This window comes from Tachysurus fulvidraco, chromosome 5 (assembly GCF_022655615.1).
Source record: "Tachysurus fulvidraco isolate hzauxx_2018 chromosome 5, HZAU_PFXX_2.0, whole genome shotgun sequence".
NCBI classification, from domain to species: Eukaryota; Metazoa; Chordata; class Actinopteri; order Siluriformes; family Bagridae; genus Tachysurus; species Tachysurus fulvidraco.
This window is the reverse complement of record NC_062522.1, coordinates 20,573,207-20,597,289: the sequence shown is the minus strand read 5'-3', so window position 1 is coordinate 20,597,289 and position 24,083 is coordinate 20,573,207. Positions and strand designations below refer to the sequence as shown.

At 37.4% G+C, this 24,083-nt stretch overlaps 1 protein-coding gene across 1 annotated transcript in view; it reads right to left on the bottom strand.

The window, feature by feature from the left end:
- The window catches only part of LOC113643234 (cadherin-22), a 197,087-nt gene that overhangs the window by 12,023 nt on the left and 160,981 nt on the right, over window positions 1–24,083 (bottom strand). Inside the window, exons 9-10 of the mRNA XM_027147379.2 lie at window positions 18,562–18,683; window positions 763–880 (exon numbers count right to left, since the gene is read on the bottom strand). Of these exons, the coding sequence (XP_027003180.1) occupies window positions 763–880; window positions 18,562–18,683 (240 nt within the window). The remainder of the gene's footprint in view (window positions 1–762; window positions 881–18,561; window positions 18,684–24,083) is intronic.

Sequence of the window (24,083 nt, the reverse complement as noted above, 5' to 3'; positions counted from 1 at the left end):
GAGGGCAGATATGTAAGTGCAGTTTTGGTGTAGGTCTGGGAATATTGTCCAGCACAGTTAATACACAAAGTGCAGGTAACATTGCAGGTAACATTTATTCTTTTCTGTCTGTTTGCTAGAGTGTGATTGCTGTAAAGTGTATAGAGCTCAGATGTAGGTTTAAGAAATGTGCACAAATCCCTGAAGATGCAAACGTCTGGTGTGTGCATGCTAGTGTGAGTGTGTGTGTGTGTGTGTGTGTGTGTGTGTGTGTGTGTGTATGTGTGTGTTTTGCATGAGCGCATGTCATTTTACATTTGGATGGCCTCAAGAGCTCAGATGACATTTCCCATGCTCTCCCAGGCTGACATTTTCACTGTGTTAGATGAGTATCAATCTTGGTTTTGCCATATGTCACATTCACCTGCACATCTATAAAAGCCTTGATGCTAACGCACAATCATGTTCAACTCCATTTGGGGAAATGCCACAAAAAGGCCCAAAACAATTAAGAAAGAAAGGAAATAAAATAAAATAAAAATGAAACAAAAATTAGATGTGGTGTGTAAAAATAATTAAAAATAATTTTATTTGCACAATTACACAAATAATGGGATATTTTGACTACTGAGCTGTTATAACTATTATTTTCAACATTTTAAATGGAAAAAATAACAGTGCTAATGAATACATGGGACCTATTAAACAATTTACGTACTTGGCCATATATATACAGTATATATATATTTTAGAGGATAATGACATCATGTTCATAATTCTCACCTTTTATGTCCCACAATGTGAAATGTCGGTTGCTGGAGGCTTCGGGAGCAAGTGTGAAATAGAAGCGATGGCCTAACTGAGGTTCATCTCGGTCCACAACGCTGATGGTGTGAATGAGCTGAAAGAGAACAAATAGAAGAGCTTTGAAATGAGGAAATGCAAAAAAGAGATGACAAAAAAGGGAAAATCATCTGTCGTTTTCTTCTCATACCACGACGTAGTCATGATAGTAATTTGCACATTGACTCTCTATTACCACCACCATGCTGAGCTCTTGCAGTCTTTAATGAATCACATTTTAGCTGTAAATCAGGGATGGTGAGCGTGAAAGTGGCTTATACAGAAGAGAAAGTGGGAGCACTTGCAATGGATGTTTTCTAAAATCAGCTCTAGTTATTAAATTAGCAGATTCTGTAAAGTAACAGATTGATGATCTTAGAAGAATGAAAGGGGAGAATAGATTAAGATGAATGGATAGAGAGAGAGGGAAGGGAAGGGACAAGAATAAGCAGAACTACAGACAATCAAGTGAAATTCCCATAGTTGCTTATTGCTCTTTTCTCATTACATGCTTCTCAAAAGGCTCATGCAGTATTTATGTCACTCTACAGGGAAATCCAAATTGGAAATTAGACAGGACTGAAATACTTCCCCCAGCAAATCTTCTGTTTTTTTCTCAGCCACCCCTTAAGTACGAACAAAGTCAGAGAGGGACACTCATATAATAAGACAAATAAAAGGGACAAGCACTTGCAGAGAATAATGAAACACAGTGGCATGTACATTTACACACACACACACACACCCACACACACACACACACACACACACACACACACACACACACACACACACACACACACACACACACACACTGCCAAAGTGACACCAAGGACAAAATGCTTCTCAGGGAGTGTTTATGCTCAAAGGAATCTCTGTACAACCAAATTTGATTCCTTACAGTGACACTCTTCAAAAAGATTAAAGGAAGATATCTAGAAAAAGCAAGGATGTTCCGGGTATCAGTCCTTTATCCTGGGGGACTTGGCTAGGTCCACAATGTCTGATTAGAAGCTGCCGCTGGTAAGTCCCACATGAGTGAATCTGCCACTTATATGTGCCTGTAATGTGATCTGTGCTCAATTATAAAATTCACAGCAATACTGGTTTTAATAATCTCTCTCTCTCTCTCTCTCTCTCTCTCTCTCTCTCTCTCTCTCTCTCTCTCTCTCTCTCTCTCTCTCCCTGATATATACACACACATCTGGTAACTGGTGATTGAGAAATTGAGGCCTCTCCTCTAAAAGGCAGTTTAATTCTTTAATTTCCAATCATTCAATATTGTGAAAAAGTTTTCTTGTTTTTCAGCCCTAGTTTATCAACCCCCAAAACAGATATCATGTCATTGCAGCTTGTGCTAAGATTTTACTTCTTTTCTTTTAGGACTCGGCAAAGTGCTACCAATTTTATATGAGAGCATTTCTGAGCTGACTGCAGTAAAGACATATTTTACAACATAATTTAGATTTGTTCTTAAACCGATGAGACCTTATATTATGCAAACTGAGCTTGAAGTAATTAAGGTAAAAATTGTACTTGAACTTAGATATAGGTATGAATTTTTGGCAAGATGAAAGCTGGTTTAAAATTCTTTTTCACATTAGTGCACATTAGGCTGAAGTGACGTCTTGCCCCAGTCACCAAGACACTTTACGATAAAACATAGCAGTCACCTTACATGATGTTAGAACATCATGTCAGTGTCAGTGATCAGCCAGGCACAATGTAGATATACATGTCTTCTTTTTCATGCAAAACCATGTTTTTTTCACCTCACTTATGTCACACCTAATTCAATTTTTTATGAAATTTGGGTCTAAATTCTCAGATTTTCAGGAGCTGTTCACAAAGTAGGCATCTATGCAGACACTTTGCATAGATTATTGGCATTCAGCAACATATGCAAAAGTATGGAGAAAATTAGCATTACTAAAACGTTTGTAAATCTATCCGTAACTCTAGACTTCTACTATTACTGATGATGGTTGTTATTATTATTATTATTATTATTATTATTATTATTATTATTATTATTATTATTATTATTATTATTTATTCCATATATCAATGTCTATCAATCTATCTAGCTATCTATGACTGTCCATCTCATGATTGCCCACTAACTGGCATGGCATCTGACCACCATTCTTCATCTTACAGGTGGTGAGCCCACAAGATGGCTCCACATCGCCATTTCAGGCCAAGTCAAGCAGGATACAAAGGTTAAGATACAGTACTTAACGTGCAGTCTCCAGCCTCAGGCCTGGTTATAGTGGTAGGACCTTTAAACCCTATATTTGTTCTTATTCTTATTCTTCTACTTCCCCTTTTCTATTATTATTATTATTATTATTATTATTATTAGTAGTAGTAGTAGTAGTAGTAGTAGTAGTAGTAGTAGTAGTAGTAGTAGTGGTGGTAGTAGTAGTAGTAGTAGTAGTAGTTGTTGTTGTTGTTGTTGTAGTAATAGTAATAGTGGTAATAGTAGTAGTAACCATATCTTTGCAGCCAAACAGAAGTTTTTCCATACGTTTCCAGGGCGGCAACAATAGCAGTGATCCAATTGATATCCTCAATTTGGAATACCATGGTAAGGCCCTCTCTGGAAGTTAAGGAGTGGGAGAGATCATGTCTGAGGTACAGAGTTTGCATGTGTGTGAGTGAGAGAGAGAGAGAAAGAGAGAGAGAGAGAGAGAGAGAGAGAGAGAGAGAGAGAGAGAGAGAGAGAGAGAGAGAGAGAGAGAGAAATAGGGATAAAGGAAAACAGAGTGTAGGAGTGTATTGAGTAACAACTATTACTCCCTCAAGGCTGATCCACTAATTAAATTTTTATCTAACGCTCCCCTTCTGACCTCTAGACTAGGTCTGGATTGGTGGAAAAGAGAGAGAGATATTTCCAAAACCCCCGGTACATTCTCCTGAGTGCTGCAGTCTGTTTAGAAAGATTGCTTTCTTCTCTGAGGGGAAAGAGCAGTCTCTTGAGCCAAAGAGCCAAATTAGAAGAAAAACGAGCGCTGTCTGTCCATGCCTTGCAGACAAAGTAAACTGTTAGATCAATAGATTCCTCATTAGTATTTGTACTTAGGTGTGTATATATGGTTATGTGTTATTGCCCATGTGTATTTCTCTGTTCTAATTCATGAATCTGTCATCGTGTTAAGCCTTTTGTTTGTTTACACACTCCTGCATACGTGTGCACAATCATGTGTATGTTTCACCCCCCCAACATTATTCATCTGCCTGGAACACTCCCAGGGGAGGACAGAGTCCTTGTGATATGTCAGTAAGGGCTGCTCAGTGTTGTTTGATGTCTTGTGCAGAGTTGACAGCCATCTCTTCCCTAGGCCATTCTTAGTATTTGCCTTTCTCTTACACACACCCACACAACTCTATATGATATCTGTCCCTTTTCATCAGATCGAGCTCTTATGCCCAAATACCACGGGGTTACCAGTCAAACATGGCATGCTGGAAAGCCTGCTCCATGTGTCAGTCTGAATGTTGGCAAGGCCAGGAGACAATACCAGATTAGGAGAGAGTTCAAAAGTTGCAAGAAATATGATCTGAAACAGTTGGAGATGAAAAGAAAGAAAAGGGGTCAGAGTATGTTCTGGGTTTTAGTTTGCCCTTCCCTTTCTAGTAGACATGAGGACATGGCGGGTTTTACAGGGTATGATTAGAGGTTACTTCCAGGCCAAAGCTTCAGCTACCTAGCTTTAACATCTTTAAAGTGGTGTGTTCTCTCTCTTTTCTAATTCACAGTGGGTTTACCATAAAGGACAGAGGTCTTAAGGTTATCAATAATCTCTCTGTTACGTTTCCTTCTCACACTACTCTTAGCTATGATGTACTGTTTCTTACTGTTTCTTTACTGTTTCCATCATCTAAATTCCCTCCTTTCCTCCTCCAACCTACTCTAGCATTCCTTCTGTGACTTCTATCTTCTTTCTTGATGTGATATCTTATGCAAATATTTGATGTTTTGGCACAATCTCACCCTTAATTGGACTAAACATTTAATAAGACATGTGGGTGTGTTCAAACCATGGCTGCTGTGGGTCAGTCTAGTTTAGCGGTGTCCAATCTTATCCGGAAAGGGCCGGTGTGGGTGCAGGTTTTCATTCCAACCAAGCAGATGCCACACCTGATTCCACCTGTTTAATCAGTTGTTCTTGGCTTTTAGTAGGCTCTGGTGTGGCTTCTGCTTGGTTGGAATGAAAACCTGCACCCACACCGGCCCTTTCCGGATAAGATTGGACACTGCTGGACTAGTGTGAAGGCAAAAAGAAAATAAAAACCTCAGGCTTTGCGTTGTCATTCAATTTCATAACACAGATGCTTAATGCACCTGTAGCATTAGTAAATGCATTAATTATTATGAAAAATGATTATGGGGCAGTGGTGGCTCAAGCAGTAAAGTCTCTTGGGGTGGCTCAAGCAGTAAAGTCTCTTGGGGTGGCTCAAGTAGTTAAGGCTCTTGGTTTTTAATCGGGGCTCAGCCCCAATGCTGCCACTGTTGTGCCCTTGAGCAAGACCCTTAACCCTCTCTGCTCCAGAGGCACTCCATCATGGCTGACCCGGTGTTTTGACCCTAACCTCCAAAGTTGGGATATGCAAAGAAAGAATTTCACTTTGCTGAAATGTATATGTGACAAAAATAAAGGCTTCCTCCTCTTCTGATCACTTAAACTATATGACCAAAAACTTAGACAACTTAGACAACATAGACAACTGATCCTCACACATATCCAGGCCTTCTACAAACTGTCTTTGTGGAAATATGTCCTTGCATGCTCTAACATTATAAGATCCCTTTACTGCCTTTCACCTAAAAGTTTTTGTGTGTGTGTGTGTGTGTGTGCACGTGTGTGTGTGAGAATATGATAAATTGTAACGCTGTTTCTGATTCTGTTCTAAATATATTGCAATCCTGACAAGAATAAAATAGTCAAGGAAGAGCAATGGATGAAAAAAAGGTGACCATTTTCCGCAAAAAGTGAATCGAGTTTTTGAAAAACCGTTGTGTCGTACAAATAATACTCACAATGCTTTAAAATGCATGAAATTACATTTTATAATATACAGAAAAACTGATGCAGTTCAGTTTACACAAACTCAAGTCACTGCATTTGCAGTACTTCTGTAAGTGTGTGTGTTTAATTTTATCCACAGTAGGTATCCTAAAAAGTAGCTATCCTAGAAACTATAAATACAACACAGGCAGGAGAGATAAAGATTCAAAGTAAAGGAGCTAAATAACTGTATTAGGTGTAAATACTGTAAAACAGTGTACCCTGTATGTGTCTATAGTGCATATGTGATGTTAGTTTCTCAGTCTCAGATCGAACTGAGTTGCTGTATGAAATATATTCGTCTTGGCTGTGTTCCAGTGAAAATCATGCTTTCTTATGTTTTATGACATGAATATTATAACATAAAACATAAGGTGTGGTCATTTAGTGAGCGATAATGACAGAAGCATATTTCAAATTACTTCATTGTGAAATTTGGCTCATTCTCTTGACCATATTTTGTGTACCTGGATCTAGTTTGTCGATTTTGAGTTAAGAGTAATGAATTACAGACTACAAATCTTCTCATGTTCATGATGCGGACCAGTGACCTCTGCAGGAAACTGTGCAAGTTTTGAAAAAGATTTTATACCACAGTGCTGTTAAATGCTTATATTCATCACATTTACACAACAGAGGGTTAAGGGCCTTGTTTAAAGAACAGTAGGCCAATGTCTTGACCATTGATCTACTACAGTACTTTCCTATGCGCAATTTGATCAGAAAATGTTGATAAATTTTTATAATGCAGCACATCTCTGACAGCATTTTCCTCTGCAAGGTTTATATTAATATGCTTGTTTTAATATATTATTAATGTGCTTGTTAAAAATCTTCAAACTTGATGGATGGTGGATCAAAACTGGTGTAATTGGTGACATGGTTAAGTTCTCTGTAAGGAGACGTTTATTTAGCTTATGTTGATATTACTCTTGAGTGTCAGCACACCATTGAAGATGTTGTTTAAGGTTTTCTGATATGGAAACATCCTCAGAATGGAGAACTTTATGGCTTCTTAAGAAAATGACAAGTTACAAGTTTTATTTTATTGAACAAACATGATGAGGTTTGATTAGAATTTGGCTCGGCAGTGTTTCCCTCAATATACATGAAATCCAGTCTGACGTCACAGAAACTCTCTCTCTCTCTCTCTCTCTCTCTCTCTCTCTCTCTCTCTCTCTCTCTCTCTCTCTTTGTAGAAGTGCATGGGGCACTACATCCCTTTGCCAAAGCTGCTTTTAAGCTGTCACATGGGGCCTTTTACTTACATCTCTGTCCCTTTTCTGATTTAGTCTCTCTCCTTTAAAAAACAAATATGCTGTGTTGCCATCCTTTAAATTGGATCAAACTCCATGCATTTAGCAGCTAGAGCTAATTTGATTTCACTGCTGTGCCATAAGAAACCTGAACCAAGGAGCTGCTGTGTATGAGAGAACCAAGTGTAAGAATGGCAACCAAACAAATCTTGCTTAATTGGGTCTGTTGTATATGAGATTATGTAGTGAGTAAGCAACTTTACAGAGTACACAACATAAACTAGGACTCATACTTTTTTATGTTTGGATTTCTTGTCAGATATAAAAAAAATAAATAAAAAAATACAGGTGCAATACTGTAAAAATAAACGGATTCATTTCTTTTTTGCTCTAGCAATCTTAAGCATTAAAAGGTGAAAAAAGCCTTTTGAAATATTAACTGTTCAGTTCAACAAATCCCACTGAAATCATTCCCTCTCCAAATCTTCCATTTACATTTACACTATTTTTTGCCAAACTGTCCTGAAGAAGGCACTAATACCATAAACTGTATGTCAAGTGGCACACAACCAAAAGAAATTCACATGAGACTTAATATTTCTGTTTTCCCAATTTAAATACCTTTCATTAAATATGCACATGGATATTGCTGCGTCATTGATTTGTTCTTCATAACATTAATTAGTTGATTTTAAATAAATAGTTTTAGCTGGCATTAGAAGGCTTGGATAAAGTTTCAGTGGAGAAAATGACCTCAATGAAAGACATTAGCTGATCGTCAATAACACAGTGGAAAATAACTATTTTTCCTCAACTAGCATTTTATTATCCCATCCTACCTCATTGCTGTGTGCTTCAAGGAAAGTGCACCTCATGATGAGTTTTGCATTTAAAATGTTTTACTACTAGTAATTGATGTTTCATTACTTACAGAGGACTTTCATTTTAGGAATATGCTGTGGTCGGGCAAAGTCTGCAAAGTCTCGTCGTTTTCTATGCTTTGATCATTAATCGAGAAATACATGCAAATTGTATTCATTTCATATTGCCTGTTTATTAGTGCAGTAACATTCACTAGCCTTAACATCACATAATAGTATCTGGTTTCAAAATGAGTAAATTAGTTCAGTATCGAGTCAAACCGCATTAGCATTTAACAATAATAAATCTGACATTTAATTTTCTTTCATTTTAATCCAATTATAATAAAATATCACAGACATTATCATGATTCTGAAAATGAGAACTCTGTGGCCTACTTATTAGGAGTTATTCCAGATGAATCTTTTTACCTGACCAGCTTTGGGCATCATGAATGAGCACAAATTGTCATTTGAATGGACCAACAGGAATTCATGGACAAATATTTGGCTGAACATATGAGCAAAAAAATGCCTCTAATTACTGCCTCATCCACAGGGCTGCTTTCCCTGCTTCTCATCAGTGTGATTAATTGTCCAGCTGAGAGTGCAGGCAATGGTAATGCTCATTGTAATATGCAAAATACAACCTCCATGCCCCGCTTTGTCTCTCTGTTCTCTTCTCTGTTCCACAACTAATTTACTGTAGAAATAGATCCCGGTGAGGAAGGACAACATGGCACAATTCATAACAATATGCTACAGGTTATCATCAAGCAATTCCGCTAGCCCAAGTGCTAAGGATGCAGCGGGAGGCACAAAAACTGTGCCATGCTTTAATGAGCACAATTTATTATGGTAAATCTTTCTAAGGTCACATTTTAGCCTTTAGGTTTAAAAAGAAGGGGTTGCATATGTCATTTTTCATTTGAAGTATATTTAAAAACTGCAGGGATTATATCCCCCATAGAGAACCGATCAAAATCACAACATTAATTTAGCATGCTTCTGAATATTAGATACATTCCTCAGGCATATGCGACTGTATCACATCATTATACAAGCCATACTCATTTCTCCCTTATCATAAATCAGAATTAAATCTATTATTTAATATGATTTGAAAGTGCAAAAACATGCTGGGGTTAACTCAATGTAAAGCGTGACACTGCTTGGTTCATACTACTGTACTATTATAGTAAAGACCAGATCAGCTCCTCAGACCAATACACAACTGACACCCACAGAGGCTGAGACCAAGCCAAGTTCAGGGCTTTTACAGAATAAAACAAGACCATGAATAAAGCATTTCTTCATTTCACCGGAAAACTGTTTATGATTTAAAACCCAGAATGTATCAGTGATGGCAGCATTGTGAATCTATGCCATTGAAGCATCAGCATTCAGTGCTAAAGGAAAGAGAAAGTGAGCTCTAATGTCAGAAAGCATTACTACAAATGTATTGACTTACAGTATATGTTTGTTGACCAGTAATGAAACACAGACTGATCTTGAGTCAGTGACTTTATGTAATATGTATATAGGGAAAGTCTTATATTCAGAGTTGGTTACACAGATGCTTCTGTCAATTTTCTGGGCAACCCAGCAGCCCATTCAGATTATGCAAATCATCTGTGTGTACTTCCTTCCTTCCTTCCTTCCTTCCTTCCTTCATTCATTCATTCATTCATTCATTCATTCATTCATTCATTCATTATATTTAAAAAAAAATGGAAATTAGTGAAGAGTGATATAAGGATAAATAGCTTATTTGATGCTATCAAGATCTTATTTCATTCTATAATAGGAAACCATAGCAGAACTATATCTATAAATTCAAATAAATTCACAGACTATATTTATATTTATTTTTGAAGTAGAAGCATTCAAGTGCATTTTTTGATAGCATCTAGACCACTGCACCACTGCATTTAAACGTAAACACGTGCCTTAATAAAGCCTGAAATAAAGCCTGTTCTCTGCTGTAAAATGTAACATGGTCTAGTATGCCAGCAAGACAAATTAAAAAAAAGACTAATACATAATGTATTAATGGGAAGAAATTGGAATAAACATCTAATAGGATTTTAGTGCTTTGTCAGCACATGACTGCAGGAATGATCATTAATTAGCACAAATGTGGTTTAACTTAACAGCATGGATTCAGCTTAGAATAATATAGGACATGAACCAGCTCCTCCTAATATTTTGTATGTTGTTATATTGTATGGTACATTATATGCTGCCATTTGATGGTGCACACAATGTCAAGGTCATGAAATCATTATGCATAAACAGGATATAAGCAATTTTATCATACTTCACTATTTTGAGTGAAGGGAAACAATGCCTTTTTTTTGGACCAAGCATTCATCTCCTAGCCTTATAGCTCAACAGAGCTAGGTGCATTGCAGGATATACTGTATCAGTGCTTCTGTAGATGATCACAACAAAGTGCTTCTGAAGATGTAAAAAATTGTGGCTGGTTAGAGGGCCATTGTTTCTAGGGATGGGGCAGGTTGGAGGTTTAATGCCCCAATAGTCAGAACTGGCAATTATAACATTCCTATATTTATACATTATTGGTATTCGATAGCCCTGTGCTGGTATCCCCAGCTACTGCCTTGCAATTCAGCACGTGATTACTGCTGTTTGACTGAGAGAGTTCAAACATCTCGGAAGACGAAGAGAAGCGCAATGGTGCAATTTTACATCGCTGGTCAGAGCGATGGAGTAAATAATAAAACATGTATTCAGAAGGAGGTAGAATAATATGGTGTATTCTAGCTAACAACACTCCATGTATTCTACTGTAGCTATAGCTAGCTAATTCATGAAAATGTTGCTATTAACAAAGTTGCCTTGTGTGATGTTAGATAAATGTCATTTTTATAACGGTTCCCATTATTATTATCAACAACGAGGATTGTGAAAGGAATAACTGATTTTATATTTCGCTTGCAATTTTTTTTTTATTCACTTATTCATTATGCCTCATGACCCTCTCCACACCCTGCTCCACATGTTCATAACAATTCTATGCTCAATAGCTGGCTTACTTAAATTAGTAGCTGTTTAATGGGTAAAATATAGTCTTGTGTGCTTCTAGTGTCCTTTAAGTGAAGATAAAACGAGTTTCCTTATTTATCAACTAAACTAACAGAGTTGCCAGTAATGTGTTCATTACTGTTGTCTGAGCACTTTAAGAAAATAAAACTCAGTTCTGATTGTACAGATCTTCCTGATGAAATGACTAAGGAATCTGTTTTGTTGTTGTTGTTGTTGTTGTTGTTGTTGTTGTTGAATACGTCCTTTAGTATTATATGTAACAGGCAGCATTATATGTAACAACAATATTTTGTCGTGCTTTCTTTAAATCGTACTGTTTATAACTGTTTATATTTGTTAGAACTTTGGTAGATTTTACTTGAGAAAGCACTGTGCATTTTTGTATGGACTGTACAAACAGAGAAAAGTCTTGCAACAACTTTTTAGTATATTTTTAGTCCCTGTTTTGTTATTTACATTATGCATAATAAATACATAAAACATTATGTAAATCTTCTGTGCAGTGGGTTGCTTATGACTCACTGCATCTGTATTCTCAGCAGGAATAACACCAATCATGGCATTACCTTCTTCTTTTTATGGAATCCGTGCTAATACAAATGTTTGCACACCTGATTTACCGTTCTTCTCACTGCAAATGTGTTTACATTTTGATTAAGGAAAATAATTTTCAACAGTTTTTCAAATAGTTGTGGAGTAAATAGGAATACGACAGACAGACAGCTGGACAGACAGGCTGTCAGACAGACAGACACTTTAAAAAATACATCTACAGTTGCGTTGTACTTCCTAACCTGTGTGCTACCATGCTTGACCCTACAACAGCACTGCACATTTAGCTCCTCTATTATCAAGAGGCACCATGCAGGAAAAAAAAAAAACATTAATAAATGCCTACATAATGGATCATAGGTTGTGTTTTTCCTCTTGCTTCAAAACCCCATCCAGGAGAATTATGCGTTTGCTCTTTTCTGTGATTCCACTGTAGAAATGACTGACTGTTTATTAAAGAGTGCTGTAAGGATAAATAGCTTATTTGACATAAGCAAAAATTAATTATAAATGGAAAACAATGTCCTTACAATAATAACTATTTTTATTAAAATAAGCGTGATCATATCGCCTTCATATCTAAAAGAATTGACCAAAATCATGCCCATGGTGATGCATAGTGGTGGCAGCATTGTGCAATAGGGCTGCTTTTCTTCTGCTGGGATTGAGGCTAGTCAGGACAACATGGACAGCTATAATTCCTGTAGGCTTCTGTAGCACAATAATGGCCCAATGCACAAATCTAAGTCATCACAGGAGATGCTTCAAAAATTTAAAAAAAAAAAATCAATGTTTTGGAATGACCTAATCAGAGCCCAGATTTGCAAGAATCATAACAAAATTCTGTGCAAAAACTTGAAGAGGATCATAAAAAAGGAAAGCCCTTCATAATCTGACAGATCTAGAGATGTGCTAATTTTGTAAAAACTCAAAAAATGAGTTCTATATTACAAGCCAAGGGTTCTTTAACAAGGGACATGCATACCTACACTTTTTTCTTTTCCTAAAATGTTTCTTTTTGTTTTTCCACTTAAATGTTGTTGGCTTCTATCACAATACCTTAGACCATCGACTGTCTATTAACGTCTTTCCGACGCATAACCATACATGAGCCGAAGACAGAAATGTACTAAGATTTTATCTATCGACAAACTCCAGTTCACAGCATGCACTGAGTCTTATAACCCTCGCTACACTCCCCAAGACACTTGCTCACTTCTATTCACAATCACTCAGCAACACAAGTGCATTTAATCAGATTAAGTATAGGTGTTAAGGTGAAGCATATGCTCAGCTAACTGGTTGTTCTTGACTCTGTTTGATTAGCTGGTTTGACCTACTACAGTATAACATCTCAGGAGTTCTTGTCTAGTCAGCTGTTTGTTGTTTGAACACCGTGAAGGCAGTACACTGAAAGCTGGACTTCAGAAATATGCAGTAAATACTAATGGATATTGTGACAAGAATCTCTCATCTTGTTTACATGCATGAGCTATTGGCTGGCTAGATGGAAGCCTTTAACTCGTGTGTGCAGGATACTTTTTTATGTTTAAAACAGTAAAAGATTGCTGGCTAAACTAAACTAAAGAACCCAAACCTAATAAACCTTCTACCTGTATCTGAAGGTTTTTTGTTCCTCTGTAGGAAATAAATATCTTGCTAGCTTCAGCAGAAATGTCTCACCTGGGGGATATGAAGCTAGTGAATATTTCAGATTGATATCTCTGCACTCTGTGATAATCAACTAAAGGTTAATGCGCTATATTGGGTGTGGAGGAGTAATATTCCTCCAAAATGTGTCAGCACAGGTGTGCATGGAATCTACTTAGCTAACTGCTTAGCTAATAGTCTCAGAATGGGGAGGGAAGACTAGGCTTCATTACACATACAGTATGAATATAGCTTCTGGCATAGAAGCCCTGTAGTAAAGTAATACTTTTTTGATCCCTGTTTTATTTACTTGTTTTATTAATCAAGACCATACTGGTGGGTAATTGGATCCCGGTGTGCCTAAAGCTGTTGACAGAGAAAGATCTCACACCATGACACTGGTGACACAAAGTTCACACCATGACACATAAAAGTCCGCACTGTATATTATGTAAGTGCATCAACCTCTTGTAATGATGCATGCAGTGGCCACACACTGGTCTTTCTACAGAAAGCTGCTTACTGATCACTCCATAGCAACGTTAAAACACCACAGTCTTGCCTGGGAACATATAATATAACATTTAAATTGCACAATACAAATATATTGTAAATAAAAAACAAGACAGCAGGACATACGTGCATATGGACTTACATGCATATACTGACTGTTTAGTAAAGAGTGCTGTAAGGATAAATAGCTTATTTGAAGCAATGCCTAATTTTATTCTAGACCATTACAGGAAGCTACAGTCGGAATAAATCTATAATTCAACATAAATGCTCATGAATACAAATTTTTTTTTTATTCAAATTAGACTGAAATGAAAAAAATGTATCTAATAATTATAATTAAAATTAATACTAATAAATTTTACTATTACTAAAATTATAAAAGCATATATTATTAAGAGCAGACCAATATAATGTATAAATATAAATGTTACATATACAGTACATATACTGTACAGCTGAAGACAAGAATTTATGTAGACCTAGGGTAAAAGACATTCAGACACTATTGTTCACTTCATGTCATCGGGTATTACCTGTGTTAGTCAATCTGGGTCTTTGGTGTATTTCATTATGTAGTCATTTAATACACAATGGGCCTCATCTATCAAGCTATTAGTGACGTTCTGTGTAAATATTTGCATAAGCCAAAATAAACAAAAAATATTAGGCTGGATTTACAAAAGTTTCTGAAATTTAGATTTTGCCATGATTATTCAGGTCCATACCCAGCCTATTGAATGGGGGTGGGGGTTCTTTTTCAAAAAGTGGACCTTTTTGCAATTTTTCTTCTTCTTTTGTATTTAATTATGAGGTTCAACTACTTCATTTTGGTGACCTTTTATACACTGATTTGTGCTGGATTAGCTTGTCTTCTGGTATCTTAATGAGCACGCTTTTTGATGCACCTAAATTATTTACTGCACTGTTGTCAAATTGCTTCCTCATGTAGTACCACCTTTGTCAGTCCATTCACAGTTCATAAGTTTAAAGACCACACTAACAACAGAATAGATTTAATGAACTTTACTGAAGTATTAATAATAATTATTTTCATCATCATTTCTTGACTCTCTGTCAATGTGTCTTTGCTTGTTGCTGTATTTGTCTTGACACTTATGGATTAAGTACACTGGTCAGTTCCAATCTTCTTGGGTGCAATTTGGAGAATATGTTCCCAGTTTCATCCAGGTTGACTGCCATGTATGGATGAGGGCCAGGGATGACAAGTGGTCTTCTCACATGCTGCTATGCATGATTGTGTTCAGTCTCCAGAGAGTGCTGGCCCGACCGTTCACATTCCCATGAGGTGACTGGCAGAGTACAAGCTATTCTGAGAAGCTTGAAGATGTTTGGGTAGATCAGCGCATCACATTGTTTGATTGCCTCAGCACATGAAGTTGGCCTTTGTTCTGATGGCTTGTTTTGCCACTTCAGTGTCCAGCGTTTCAATTCCTGGTCAATCAGCTCTGGTTGGACTACTTCAGAAATGTCCACTCAGAGGAATAAAGAGGTGCACAGAAGGAGATAAGCATTTCCATTGGCTCCAGTCTGCCGGTATTGGCCAATCACAAAGGTCGATATTGCACAGCCAATATCACTGAATATCCCAAATTGTTTTATTATTATAATTATGCTATGTTTATATGGATATTATATTGTAGACTATTGAGTGGTTAAAATATAGAAATCCTTTTAATTAAAAAAAAAAAAAATATATATATATATATATATATATATATATATATATATATATATATATATATATATATATATATACTGTATATAACTCCTCCCCCCATCATTCAGAGGCGATGCTTCACCGTTGCTTTGAAAAGTGTATTGCGAAAACTCTCTCTGAACTGCACGCGCGACACACACACACACACATCCAGCTACAATAATGTATCACATTAATTTGAAACAGCAATCCAGAATATTTGACACAAGCATTGATTAAAACAATGATGACAATAATCACATGAAAAAAACGACTTAAATTCTGGATCTTTGGCATCGAGGGGGGGTCGTTTGAACCACCCGAACCCCCCTTGCCTACGCGCTTGTTATTTTAATCACCCAAAATGTACAAAGAGACAAAGCACTTTTTACAACATATGAACAGCTCATTTCATGTAGTGATGCCCACAAAGCCACTTAAAAGCTCAAAGTTTTCAGAGAACTGCGAACATGAAATGAACAATCAAATTAAGGTGACAAACACATTTATGACCGGCTAAAGCTTTTAACACGGAAGTTGTTATTTATCTCGTGTCAGCTTTATTTGATTTGGATTTAATACATACTGTATTTCTGTAACAAATCAAAACATAATCAATGTCACATTAAAAAACAGCACTTAGCCGTAATAGTCAAGATACATTTAAGATATAGTGGTCAAAATTGTTGTCACTGTTTGTGCTTTGTAGAAAGGGCGCTACATATTTTTACAGTTGTTGATCCTCAAGACTTGCAACATAACTTTTCAGAATTTACTGACTGGGCTTGCAATCCTTTCTAAAAAACAGTTAATATTATAAATTGCCTTAGGTACAAAGTGTCAGAACTATCCTTTTTTTCAATTGGAAAAGGTCCAAAATAGGAGCAAAGGAATAACGAAACAATTTTGACAAAAGCAGGAAAGGAATTGGCTTTAGAGTCAAACTGACAGAAACTGATTGCCAGAGTTTGCCTCCAGTGGGGTTGTTCAAATGTGGAAGGCCAGAAGGGTCAAATATAAAGATCATAGAATTCATGTTTACAATGTTCTCCTTTCAGGTTTACTCCAAACCACAGAAGGAGAACTAAACTCAAGCCTCAGCCCTGACAGACACATAAGATGTTTTATGTTAAGATGTTGCAGATTAATGTGATTAAATGTTAATTAATTGAATTTTCATTATTAAACATTTATATGCATGTAAACCAATTCAACTCCAAAATTATATTTAGATATGTTTAATGCAGGTTGCAGGTGTAGCAAAATTGTCTACCTCTTCAGAAGTATTTGTTGTGGATCTCAATTGCACTCTTGTTCTGAGGTTGTAAAAGCGATTGTATTCACATCATATGGAAGTGCCCCTGTCTAACATTACCTTATTTCTAGCATGCCGTGTGAATGCCCATGATGTAAGAGCTGTTTGCTGTGACCGCACGGCAGGCTGTTTCTGTCATGCAGGGTTTACTTGGGTCTATCTTATTTTTTAGTGTGAATTGAGGGGCCTTGTGGAATGCTTTTAGTTTCCATGGGAGTGTATTTTGCACATCACTGAGTTCCTTGTGATTCACCATTTAAAACTATTCCATTATTTATTTACAGGGTTTGTTTTAAATAGTCTTGTTTGCGAATTTGGCCAACCTGTTGCAGCAGGTTTTTTTTTTCTGTATGACTGTTGTTTTTAAAGTCTGCTTTTTGCATTTGCGTCAGATGAATGACTAGTAGAATTAGAGTGAATTATCGTAGGGGTTATCCTGTTTTTGTGACTTATCGTCAAAACTGCTTTGTGTGATTGTGTGACTGGACTGGGCCAATAGCGCAACAGTTTTAGCTGGCCTGTTGCCATGCATGTGAATTTGCACAGATTTTGCACTCTAAATCTAACTCTTTCTTCCAGTTGGCGAGACTCGTGGGACTGGCCGAGTCAGTATTCAGGCCTGCTGCTTGCTGCCTTATTATTCTCAAATTCAAACAGTCAAAGGTACAAATGTGAATCTGAGCCTGGAGTGGTGTATGATGGTTTATCCCCCTAGCCCTAGCTAGATACATATTATTGTTTTCTTTTTTCTATTTCTAACTGTTCCTTTTTCCCTAAAAGCAATGATGTGGTTGTTTCTCATATTCAACTCGTGTCTGCTACCTAACCCAGCCGTAACCGAACCTTCTGCCTTGTAAACTTAATGTGAAAGGTGAGTCCCCGGTCATAGGCCCCGGGGTGGCATTGTTGGTTACTTGGGTTAGCAGCCCAAATTTAATGTAATACTTCTTTATTTAGGTGAATAAATGGGTAAGGGCTGGGCGTTTTACTCATCTTGTGTCTCCATGTGCTCTGCAATACATGGAGAATTTGAAAAATGTATCTCTGTGCTTCTTGTTTGGTGAAGGAGTTTTGTGTGGAGGCTGAGGTGACTACTGTGGAGTTCATTGCTTACTGTTCTCAGTGTCACATTTGGTCTCTCTGCTTTCAGTTCAGCCTACACCTTTTGTTTCAAGTGGCAAATGCATTCTCTCTTAGATTAATGATAAGCATGGTAAAAGGGTGTTCTACAATCTAACAAATATTTGAATATATATGACGAATAATATGTGAATAAATTTAAATACTACATAGGGAAAGCAAATTAAATAAGGAAAAAAATCAGAATACATATTTCTAAACAGAACCTAATTACCTTACTTTTTTGAATATTTCTCTGCATTGCTCGCAAAAGAATAAATGGCAAAGTGCAAACTGTGCAGTCAATTAGACAATATGAGGCAAAATTGCTCCTTTCAAATCCGACAGCTTTATCAATGCAGGAAGCCAGTACCAAAAAGTATGTCAATGACTTCCAATCAGTCATGATGAGATGAAATCCATGAGACTCTTTAGAACTGGCAGTTATGGGCAAAACACAAATGGTTTACCAGTTTTTCATGAAATTATATCTCGGTTCTTGCTTTTATGACTCTATCATCCTGTGCTGGTGTGCAGCATGTTTGATCAACAGTATTTCTTTTTTTATGAAATGGTAATATAATAATAAATAACTGCAAAAGCTTTATCTCACCTTGCCAGGTTTTGCATCTTCACAGATGGAGACTTCATATGGGGTGGCCAGCTCAGGTGGATTGTCGTTCACATCCAGAATACGAATGCTAACTGCAGTCTGAGAAGCCATGGCCTGGTTATCTGGAGAGAGAGCAAAAGGATGAGGAAGAGAGAGATAATAAAGGCCATGAGCAGGTCAGAATGTATAATCAATATTAATGTTTATTTTTCATTTATTTTTCCCTAATCGCAGGTTTCTGATGTAAATAAAATGGAATATTCTATAGTCAATAACAGAAACATATGATGTATACTGTATATACTATAGTTGATTATCTGTGTTTACTATAGAAGCCAGAAAGATAACCACAAACCTATTATTGTCCAGTGGTTCCTTCAGTAAAGCTGTTTCACATCATTTTCCTAATACTGTATATACCTCATTGATGGCAAGCTTTTAAACCTTGCACTTACCTATCATATAAAGTCTGATTTTTTTTATATATATATATATATACTCAGATTTAGTGCAAAAGAAAATCAGGATTTAGTTTGATTTTATTCCTAATTCCTCTCCACATTTTGAAGTGAACTCATGATTGACGAATCCTATTTTTTGATCAAGCTTGGCTACAGAATGTGACAGGCAATTTTAATAATTAGAACAGCTTTAATCACAGCCTGTAAAAACCTCCTGAATATAATTTTTATTAAGCTATTGAAATAACTGGGGAAACTGTCAGGGTTACATTCTTGTAAAGCTACCATGAAGACTCAGGATATAGGACAGGAAATATGCAGTCGTATAATTTATTTTGTAAAAGTTTTTATTTAATCTTTAGCATATTGAACCCGCAGCAGTGATGGTACATGAATGTGTGTGTGTGTGTGTGTGTGTGTGTGTGTGTGTGTGTGTGTGTGTGTGTGTGTGTGTGTATATATATATACCTAAACTATAAACTAGTAGCAAGTCCACTTCTTTTGTCTATGCAATACACTGAAGACTTTAGGGTTTGTGTTCAATAGATGATGGATCAGAATGTTCTAATATTTACATATTTATGTGCATACATTTCTCATGACACATTTAGTTTAAACCCACCCATTTTTCAAGTGATTAAAAATATTGGAAAATGACAGGTGTTTTTTGTTGATCCTGTTAGGATAAATATTTCAGCATTTAAAAGGACCTCCGCCTATATCCATTATCCAACAAAAAGTGGTACAGCTCCCACATACTTTGACACACAGGAGTCTCATTTGAAAGAAGAGATTCTCTAGTTTCAGAAACTAGTTTCAGATTGATTCTAGGCCTTACTGGCACAAAGTTACAGGGGTTTTAATGCAGATTTTCCTGTCCGCCTGGGTTGTTTTTCTGATAAACTGATTAATCTAATTTTTCTGGAACATGTTAGAGACAAGTGAGAGTCATAGCCACATGTCTTGGCTTTCACCAAAAAAAAATTTCAAGTCAAAAGACCCAAAAATGGATTTTATATGAACATTTTTCTATGGCCCTGGTCGTCGGGTGCAGTGTTTTTGTGTACTTGTTTACTATATAACTTTGAAATAAAAGGCTGCAGGCTCAGTCTGACAAGCCATAAATAAGCCTAGACTCTCTTCAATCTGGTGTGAAAACAGGCCTGTAACTTGACACCCTGAGCTGTGAGAGGGACAAAAGGTCAGGGATTACGCAAGAATTCTTCTGCGCATCCAGTTCACGCAGACACAGGCAAAGAACATACGGCATGTCATATACCGTTGGAATCGTCTGCTTATTGGCTAAACGGCTGTATAGGTCCCAGCCCATTTCATTGCTATTGGAAGGAGTAATTGTCAGTCAAAGGCGGGTTCCCAAAAATGAGGTCATGCCACCATTGGCTTCTCAGCCGTCTATCTCTGCCATACAAGCACCGATTGGCTCAAATGAGGGCTTATTTGATTCGTTAGGACCTGGGCTATAAATATGACGTAGACTTTGAATTTTTGAATATCCCAATTAGGAGTTAGAGCGGCAAAACGAGATGATGGCGCACTTCTGTTTCCAGTTTTCAGAACACTAACGGAATATTTGCGGCCAGAGCGTTTTGGATTAAAAGGCTTACAGATTTCAATTCCTTGGACCTGTGTGGATTTTGTGTTGGAATATATTACCCCAGTGAAGAAAGAGACGCGTCTAAAGGTAAGGGAAAAACCGGTCTAGCGCCACCTAGGTCAGTTTTGTCCGAAATTTTTTTCTAATTGTATGAAGGCTGTGAATCATATTGCGCTTTGTGTGTGGGCTTAAAAAATTATTGAGAGTATAAACTTTACTAGGTAAATAGGTTTTTTCGTCTTTTTGGAGGATTTGATGCTTTAAAGTTGAATTGAAGCTTGTTTCTGGGTCATCCCCTAGTGGTCACTGCTACCCGTAAGAGGTTTTAATAGCTCTGAATGTCTATTCTAGGTTGTGTCTTGGGTTTCACCTGTGAATACTGCATTTGTTATTAAAAATGATAAACCAACATGAAGACCAGGGAACTGCCAGGTTTATTGTATGCAAATTATCTGAAAACTACATCTAGAAATATTTAAATATTCTCTCTCTCTCTCTCTCTCTCTCTCTCATATACAATATGTACATGTGTGTGTGTGTGTGTGTGTTGAATTTTTTCTAGATATAGTTTTGAGAAAGTTTTCATACAATAAACCATACACAAACGCCACATCACAGAAATGATGTTATAGTGCTACATGCTATGATATGATCTGAGAAAAAATCTATTGAAACCCAAAAATATTATTTATTACAACATATTCTATACATTATTATATATTAAAGCTTATTCTGGTTCAGTAAGTGTAATTCCACTCCATTGGTCCATGTAGCTCTGGGTTCAACTTAAATAGTCATATGAGGCTAAGATATTAAGGAGAAGGATTTCAGCAGCTTAGAGAGATGCTGCACATCTGCTGCAGGCTCACCAGATGTGAGTGCCACATATCCTGTCAGCCATGAAATATATTTAAAAAATGCACTTCTTCTGATTGCTGCTGATCTTGCTGAGCATGTGAGCAGAAAAGAAACACTGCAGTACAAGAAATGGTTTGTGTGCTGGAAGAACAGAAGTGTTTCATGGATGTCAGTGTAATATTGTGTTTTTATCATAAAGGTCATTTAAGACTGGAGGAAATTATGTGATGCTTGAAGAGTTTTATTTCAAAAAAACATCTTGGAAATTCTAAATGAAAACACCATTGTAGGTATTCAATATGATATAAAATGTATTATCATATGTCTCAATCACTCCACTCACTCACTCACTCACTTACTCACTCTCTTACTCCACTCACTCACTCTCTTACTCCACTCACTCACTCTCTTACTCCACTCACTCACTCTCTTACTCCACTCACTCACTCTCTTACTCCACTCACTCACTCTCTTACTCCACTCACTCACTCTCTTACTCCACTCACTCACTCGCTCACTCACTCACTCTACTCACTCACTTACTCCTCTACACTCACTCCACTCACTCCACTCACTCACTCACTCCACTCACTCACTCACTCCACTCACTCACTCACTCACTCACTCACTCACTCACTCCACTCACTCACTTACTCCACTCACTCACTCACTCACTCACTCCACTCACTCACTTACTCACTCACTTACTCCACTCACTCACCTACACTCACTCCACTCACTCACTTACTCCACTCACTCACTCACTCACTCACTCACTCACTCCACTCACTCACTCACTCACTCACTCACTCACTCCACTCACTCACTTACTCCTCTACACTCACTCCACTCACTCACTTACTCCAGTCACTCCACTCACTCTCTTACTCCACTCACTCACTCGCTCGCTCACTCACTCACTCACTCACTCACTCACTCACTCACTCACTTACTCCACTCACTCACTCACTCACTCACTCACTCACTTACTCCACTCACTCACTCACTCACTCACTCACTCACTCACTCACTCCACTCACTCACTTACTCCTCTACACTCACTCCACTCACTCACTTACTCCAGTCACTCCACTCACTCACTTACTCCACTCACTCACTCACTCACTCACTCACTCACTCACTCACTCCACTCACTTACTCCACTCACTCACTCACTTCACTCACTCACTTACTCCACTCACCCACTCACTCACTCACTCACTCCACTCACTCACTTACTCCTCTACACTCACTCCACTCACTCACTCACTCCAGTCACTCCACTCACTCACTTACTCCACTCACTCACTCACTCACTCTCTCACTCACTCCACTCTCTCACTCACTCACTTACTCCACTCACTCACTCACTCACTTACTCCACTCACTCACTTACTCCACTCACTCACTTACTCCACTCACTCACTTACTCCACTCACTCACTTACTCCACTCACTTACTCCACTCACTCACTCTCTCACTCACTCACCCCACTCACTCACTTACCCCACTTACTCCACTCACTCACGCACTCACACAACATATTGTAGAAATCAGGGAAAGATCACAAATAATTTATCATAGTTCTCTAACAAGTCTTAAGAAAACACACCATACCAGGTTCCTCTCAATTTGGAGGAGCGGCAGCGCTACTTAGAGACCCTTCTGGATTGATAAGCACCTCACCCTATGGTTTCCCATAATATTAAGTTTATTCTTTCAACACACACCATTTATCAACATAAATAAGGATATGTTGCTGCTGACCCAAGCAATTTTTTTTAAACTCACACTCACTTTTCTATGATTTTGAATTAGATTATGTAAACTTGCTCTGAGGCAATGTCTCCATACTTGGCTAGAGATAGAACCAAATGCTTTTCCAGGTTAAAACCATGATCTCTAATTTAGAGATGCTGATTCTTATTCTAGCTGCTTTAGATGATGCCAAGATGGTACATCATCTGCAGCAAACAGAGATGTTACCTCTAGCCCTCCATACTAGATACCTCTCCACCTCGTGATTCACTGTCCAATATAACAGAGTAAAGTTATGACAGATCTCTGGCAGAGTCTAACACCCATCTTAAGCAGTGTTGCCTTCATTCCAAGAATGCAAACAACTCTCGGAGCACTCATAAATTTCACAAAGTAACGACCTACAGTAGGTACCCTCTACTCCTGTTGAAATGCCTAAATGAAAAGGTCTGTGATCATAAGTGTTCTTTAAATCCACAAAACACATGTAGACTGGAATCAGTAAGGTCCTATCTCTCCACACAAAGCAGTGATTAAGTAAAAAGCTTGTCCATTGATCCACAGTCTGTGTGGAGCCTGCATTGCTCCTTCTGAATCCTAAATTCAACTGTAGGAAGAACACAGTTTCTGGTCTCATTTAAAAAACAAACAAAAAAAAACAAAACAGCAAAAACTAAACCTATACACATAACTTTGTGTGAGTAAATGGTATTGCACCTAAATTCCTTGCAACCTTGAAGACCCATATTCATAACCTAAACCCTGTCTAGCAACGTCAACATCTCTAGCTGAATCTCATCGGTTGTTGCTATGAAGATTGCCATATCATA